The sequence below is a fragment of the Epinephelus moara genome, chromosome 19 (genome assembly GCF_006386435.1).
Source record: "Epinephelus moara isolate mb chromosome 19, YSFRI_EMoa_1.0, whole genome shotgun sequence".
In the NCBI taxonomy this organism is placed as follows: domain Eukaryota; kingdom Metazoa; phylum Chordata; class Actinopteri; order Perciformes; family Serranidae; genus Epinephelus; species Epinephelus moara.
Genome location: NC_065524.1, coordinates 39,379,326 through 39,386,318, shown reverse-complemented (window position 1 = coordinate 39,386,318; position 6,993 = coordinate 39,379,326). Strand labels below are relative to the sequence as shown.

At 41.3% G+C, this 6,993-nt stretch overlaps 1 protein-coding gene across 1 annotated transcript in view; it reads right to left on the bottom strand.

Moving 5' to 3' along the window:
• aifm2 (apoptosis inducing factor mitochondria associated 2) overlaps positions 1–5,749 on the bottom strand; it is a 16,453-nt gene extending 10,704 nt beyond the window's left edge. The window contains exons 1-5 of the mRNA XM_050070551.1: positions 5,666–5,749; positions 3,270–3,477; positions 2,507–2,622; positions 1,595–1,714; positions 1,402–1,494 (exon numbers count right to left, since the gene is read on the bottom strand). Of these exons, the coding sequence (XP_049926508.1) occupies positions 1,402–1,494; positions 1,595–1,714; positions 2,507–2,622; positions 3,270–3,444 (504 nt within the window). The 5' untranslated portion in view covers positions 3,445–3,477; positions 5,666–5,749. The remainder of the gene's footprint in view (positions 1–1,401; positions 1,495–1,594; positions 1,715–2,506; positions 2,623–3,269; positions 3,478–5,665) is intronic.
• Positions 5,750–6,993: the final 1,244 nt, after the last annotated feature.

Below are 6,993 nucleotides of genomic sequence, written 5' to 3'. Positions count from 1 at the left end.
CAGATACCTGTTCTCTTTACTGAGGAGTAGTGGGAGCTGATGACATTCAGCCAGGCATAAGCTTCATCAGAGTAGAAGATTAAATTACATGCCCTCCCATCTTTATACAGGTCGAGAAAGAGTGTTTCTGGTCTTTCCCGGAGAACTTGTTGTTTATACTTGCCCCTTGCAGTCTTGCTTTTTACAGCTGGGGGATATTCTATTGTCTCAGAGCAGGTAGACATGATGCCACTGATGCCAATGATGCCGTTGCTAGGCAACCGTCCAACTGTTATTTAGCTAGTGTAAGCTAGTTAGCTGTTACCTTTAATATTTCACTTGGGATTTTATTTGTAATTTAAAGTGTTAAAACTTACTGTCAGTGTCCAGTAGTTTTCACTTAGTCTCCTTGTTTGTTTAGTTGAGTCCTCCTCTGTCTTCTTCTTTTCTTTTAGTTGTTTTGACTGCTTAGGTTAGCAACATTGTTAGCAACATTGTATCCAACCGGCTAAATGTCTTGATCTTTGTCTCCAGGGTCCTGTTCCAGCTGTTTTTCCTCTCTTTCTCTTCTCTGGCATGTTGTGTTGACGTCTGTATTCAAGTTCTTTACTATTTTTCAGTGTTTATCTTATTTCTGAACAAAAAACAATAATGTAACAGTTGCTCTTCCTGAGGTTTCTACCGTTTTTTTTCCCTGTTAAAGGGTTTTTTGGGGAGTTTTTCCTGATCAGCTGTGAGGGTCATAAGGACAGAGGGATGTCGTATGCTGTAAAGCCCTGTGAGGTAAATTGTGATTTGTGATATTGGGCTTTATAAATAAAATTGATTGATTGATTGATTGATTATTATTTTTTGCATTTTAATGATTTAGCGCTTTTATATTGTCTTACTTGGGCTTTTAGAAGTGCTTTTTTCCCATATTATTCTTGAATTGTGATTTGTGATATTGGGCTTTATAAATAAAATTGATTGATTGATTGATTGATTGATTATTATTTTTTGCATTTTATTGATTTAGCGCTTTTATATTGTCTTACTTGGGCTTTTAGAAGTGCTTTTTTCCCATATTATTCTTGAGTGCCTTTTGTACAGTATCTGTCAGAACTACTGTCCCTGAACCTTTGTGATGTTGCTATTCTTGCCTTTTTTACTGTCTTCTATGTTGTCTGTGCACCACGATTGTAGCCTGAATGTGGCATTTGGAGTCCAAGACAAATTTCCCCCTGGGGACAATAAAGTTTATATTGATTGATTGATTGATAATAACAAAGAACCACCTGAAACACAGAGAGGCAACTTGAGACAGGTATTTCTATTTCAACACCATGGACAACAAACAGGCAACCATCAACACACAGAGACAACTAAAGAGATGAACATGCAGCTTTAAATGAGGTGTACCAACAGTAAAAATGTCTTCACCTTCTTGTCCGGATACTCGGTCTTGATCTCAGCAGCCATCTCCACACCGGTCGACCCTCCTCCCACCACCAACACTGAGCCTGCTGCCTGCACCTGAACACACACACACACACACACACACACACACACACACACACACGGTGATGAGTTGCCTCTCTCTACAGAGCTCTCAGTATCTGTCCTGTTATCGTACCTGCTTGACGAAGTCCTCGTATGTCTGGACGGCGGTCTGATACGATGCCACAGTGTTGAACTTCCCGGGGAAGGTTCCATCAGTCCCAGTACACAGGATGAGGTGGGAGTACTGGATCTCCTGTAGCAACAAACTGGACTGTAGGTCATGTTTAAAGACCAGAAGCAGGGGAAACTGTTAGCCTAGCTTAGCATAAAGACTGGAAGCAGGGGGAACTGTTAGCCTAGCTTAGCACAAAGACTGGAAGCAGGGGGAAACTGTTAGCCTTGCTTAGCACAAAGAGCGGAAGCAGGGGGAAATTGTTAGCCTAGCTTAGCACAAAGACTGGAAGCAGGGGGAAAACTCTTAGCCTAGCTTAGCATAAAGACTGGAAGCAGGGGGAAAACTCTTAGCCTAGCTTAGCATAAAGACTGGAAGCAGGGGGAAATTGTTAGCCTAGCTTAGCACAAAGACTGGAAGCAGGGGGAAAACTCTTAGCCTAGCTTAGCACAAAGAGCGGAAGCAGGGGGAAATTGTTAGCCTAGCTTAGCACAAAGACTGGATGCAGGGGGAAAACTCTTAGCCTAGCTTAGCATAAAGACTGGAAGCAGGGGAAACTTTTAGCCTAGCTTAGCATAAAGACTGGAAGCAGGGGAATATGTTAGCCTATCTTAGCACAAACACTGCAGGCAGGGGAACTGTCTTAGCCTAGCTTAGCACAAACACTGCAGGCAGGGGAACTGTTAGCCTATCTTAGCACAAACACTGCAGGCAGGGGAACTGTTAGCCTAGCTTAGCACAAAGACCGGAAGCAGGGGACTATGTTAGCCTAGCTTAGCACAAACACCGCAGGCAGGGGAACTGTTAGCCTAGCTTAGCACACTCTGTCAGGCAGGGGAACTGTTAGCCTAGCTTAGCACACTCTGTCCTCACCCTTCCTCCCTCCAGGACGACCGTCTGTCTGTCGGTGTCGACTCGCTGAACTCGTCCCTGAACAAAACTGTCTCCAAAGGTCTCAGCGTACGGGATGAAGGTCCTCCGAGCAAAGCCTGCAGGACGACAGGGGGTCAGAGGTCAGAGGTCACACTCTGCACTCTGACATCATTACACACACACACACTGTGCCCTCTGTGGTTATTAGTCAGGAGCGTATTTGTTGGCTGCAGAGTCATGTGTGATAAAGTTCATCTGTCTGAGTCATCGAACAGTCTGAGCTCACTGTGACAGCGATAAGAATCACAACAATAATAATAATAATAATAGAAAAATTTAATATAGATCTATAAACAACTTTTTTTTTAAAATCCAGAAAAATTACAAAAAATACTATAATAAAAATAAAAACAAATCTTAAAAAGTATCCTTAAAAAACTCAAAAAACAAAAACTGATCTCTAAAACTTCTAAACAATGAAAAAAAAACCAAATACAAATGAAGGAAATATTTAAAACATATTCTTTTTTCTTAAAAGTACTGCAAAAAAAAATAAAAAATATAATTCTCATTAAAATAAAAAATCCAGGTTAAAAAAACAAATTATAACATTTAAGTAAAAGTAAAACAAAAATAAAAAAAATAATAACACAAAACAAAAATTTAAATATGACTAAATATATTATTGTATTATCATGAAAATATAAAATAAATCACTGAAATAAAATAAATAAAAGTCAAAGAAATAAATGTAGCCTCTCACCGGACTGTACGGACGCTCTGAGCGCCGCCACGTTGTGATGAAATGCGTCTCTCATGTCGATCAGAGTGAAACAAAGTCCTCCAGATTTCAGCTGCTGAGCCACCGCGATGCCTCCGAATCCACCGCCAACGACCACGACATGGACGTCCTCTACTGACGAGGCCTGACCCCCCATCTCTGTGAGCACACACACACACACACATGCATACTACAAAAGGACCTGTGACTGTACGTCCTCTGATGGAAGGTGAGTCCCCGTCATGTGGGTAGAATCAACCTGAGTCATACAACAGCATCACAGAGAGAGACACTCCCTGCAAACTAACAGGACTCGAGCTGATCCTGTCAAATTAAATACTGAACTCTTGTCTAGCCTTTACAGGAGCGTGAAGGATTTCTACAGCTTTGGGGTTTTTTAAGACAGAGGTGGAGGAAGTACTCAGATTCTTTACTTATGTAAAAGTACTAATACCACACTGTGGAAGTAATCCATTACACAGCACTGACAGATGTCGTCACATTTAGAAAACAAAAAGACTTTTGTGCTGTGAAAAATAATCGCATCATATTTTACAAACTGTTCATGTTTTTAAAGTTAAATCTTCAGATCCAGTGTCACAAACACACAGTGGAGTCATGTGAAGCACATTTAGGGACTGTTCTTTATTTATCAGAGGAGCAGGGTGGCTGCAGTGTGACCCTTCCTGAAGCCTCCCTGAGTGACCTGAGGAAAATTCATGGTGGACACTCTGTCTGTGGAGACGGAGCAGCAGAGTGAATGTGTGATTAACTTAACCGTTGGTTCATTCATGTAGAAATATAACGCTCCGTTTCTTCCACCAACAGGGCTCTCATTTTAGTGTAGAGCGTCAGACTGAATTTACCAACGCACCATGTCAGGTCACTCACTCTCCGGGACCGCCAGTGTTACTTGAAGAAGTAAACACTGACCAACGGGACCAGACTGGCCGACCCGACCTGACAGAAGTGGTCCTTGTCGATGTCCACAGCCGGCATGCACTGTCCACCTCGTGGCTCCACCAGGAGACCGGTCGGGTCCCACTCTACGTCAGAGGCCATGTGATGCTCCGCTGTGTTCATGTAATGTACCAAAGGTTTATGACGACACATCGAGAGACGCTGTGCTGCTGCCAGAGGAGCCACTGACTGAGTTGTGCGTCATGCATCACAAGATCAACTCTCAGTCATTATGTCAGGAGTCATTACAGCTGGTGGAACAACACTAAGGTACTGGGAGACAACGAAACCCCCAGAAATAAAAGACTGGGTCAACTATATGACATAGACTGCCTCGTATGAATCCCTGCTGATGAGGATGACTGACTGTGCTCACAGACCGATCTGAGGGGGATTTCTGAATGTTCATCTTTTGATCTGAAACCCAAATGTCTTCAGTGGACAACAGGAAACAACAGTTTTGGACGGGGCTGTAGACCCCTGGGGACATTTTGTTAGTGGTGGGTTTGATTTGGGTGAACTGTTAATATTGTGACAGAATCTGAATCTGAGTTACTGTTGTTGTTCACAAACTAAAGAAATGACATCATCATTTTTATTTAGTTTTTACTGAAGATTTTGAAGCAAACTGTGAAACTATCACTGACTTTAGTGAAATTTTATCTTCTTAAATTAATAATAATCATTTTATTTATTTATTTACTGATTTGTCACATCAATAATATCGTTATCGCAAAAATACCATTGTGATATTATCTTAGGGTCATATCGCCCACCCCTACTTTTAGCAATACGTAATGACGTCATCACACATAGACAATGTGATGACGCGAAAGGCCAAAGTCGTAGCTTTCCACTGCAAAATATAAACGTTCTAATTTTTATAGTTTTTTTAATTTAAGATCAGTTTAAATCAGGACATGAAGACAACGACTTCCACGTCCGCCTGCGGGAGAAGAAATACGAAATACGACCTCCCTTTAACTCAACATATAAACATTAGACCCCCCCCCCCCCCATACGTAACGAACAGTCTCGAACTAAAGACACTTGCACTTTAATCTCAGAGGCAAACACTGCACTACGTGTATCTGCACATCTTAATACACACAGCTGTGTTGTTTATTCTGTGTGCACACACTGAAAGGATTTCCTGTCTCATAACACTTGTACACTCGCGGTTTGTTTACAGGCTGTTTACAGTTTGTTTACAGGCTGTTTACAGTGAGTCTCGTGCCGCAGGACTCTTCCTCACAGTGCAGCATTAAACTGCAGTAAAAGTAGAAATACCTCCTCCTCAGCTGGACTCAGCAACATGCGGTGTTTCCTCCGCGTGTTGCTTCACACCGACAGAAACAACCAGCTGTTGTCTCTCTGGCGGTCACGTGTCTAACAGCACAAACAGGACGTGGACTCACCTGCCGCAGGAAGGAACCTTGGATGGACTGATCGTCTTTAAATCAGTCTCGAGCCTCCAGCTGGTTCTCTGCTGCTTGTTTCCTGCTGCTCTGCACGAGCCGGAGCTCTCCACCAATCACAGCCCCGCTCTGTCCACCTGAGGGGGAGGGGGTGGGCGGGTTGAGCTCCTATGGTGCCTTCAGGTGTCGTAGGAAATGTTAAAGTCTTACATAAAGTTAATTTTCTGGTTTAAATAATAAATAAATAAATAAATAAGTGAAAAGAAGAAGAATACATTAAAAAATACAAATTTAAGATCAAATAAATACAAAAAATTTTTTTTTTTACAAAGATACACATGAAAACACATTAAAGAGACAACACGTCTGACTCAGTAATAAAAGATGGAAACAAAAGTTCTCACAGATCATCAGATATTAACAGAACTAAACAAAATGTCTTAAAATCAACTTCCACAAAATTACATTAAACCTTTAATTCAGTTGTCTCCCTGTGTTTTAATTATTTACATCACTTTACATCATTTTTTTTTATTTACTTTGGTTATAATCTATTTTTTTGCTTTATTTTAAAGCTACAGTGTGTCGGATTTAAGGGGATATCATGGCAGAAATAAATATAATATAATATCATATAATATAATAATTAAAGCTTTGACTGGTAGGGGTGGGACTTCCTGGTTACATAAAGGTTAGATAAATAAAATAAATAAATAATAAGTCACCTGAAAATATGAATGTTGGTGTTTTCATTATCTTAGAACAGGGATACTGAACTTGCTTTGTTCAGGGGCCATTTTTGCAAAATGCCAGAAAGCCAGGGGCCAGTCGTCCGGTCACTGGTCAGGTGTATGCAGAGGTGATCCTGGGACATTTGGGACTGAGCCCGGACTGCTGTTTGGGGGTCACGAGGAGTAAACAAGCTCTGTTTTGATGCTTTTTATGCACTCTGACACCTTGTTCACAGAAAAATACAAAAGAATTTCCAGTGTGGATCAGACAATGTTTGGGAGGCCACCCAGCACCCTGTGGCAGGGCCACATTTGGCCCACAGGCTGTAAGTTGAGTGTCACCGCCGCCTACGGAGTTGACGTGAGAAGGACAGTGAAATGTGGCTGAAAGCTCTGGAAAAAAGTCAGTAAATGGACTTTGATTCACGTATCTCCAGACGTGATGAGCTGACAGACACCTGCAGGTTTTGGGGGAATTTCACAAGTAAAATTTTACTAATTAATTTATGAATTAATTACTTTCTTTCAAACAAAATAAATAAATATACAAAATATATGTAAATAAATACACACTCCCCAACACAACCTTTCCTCCTC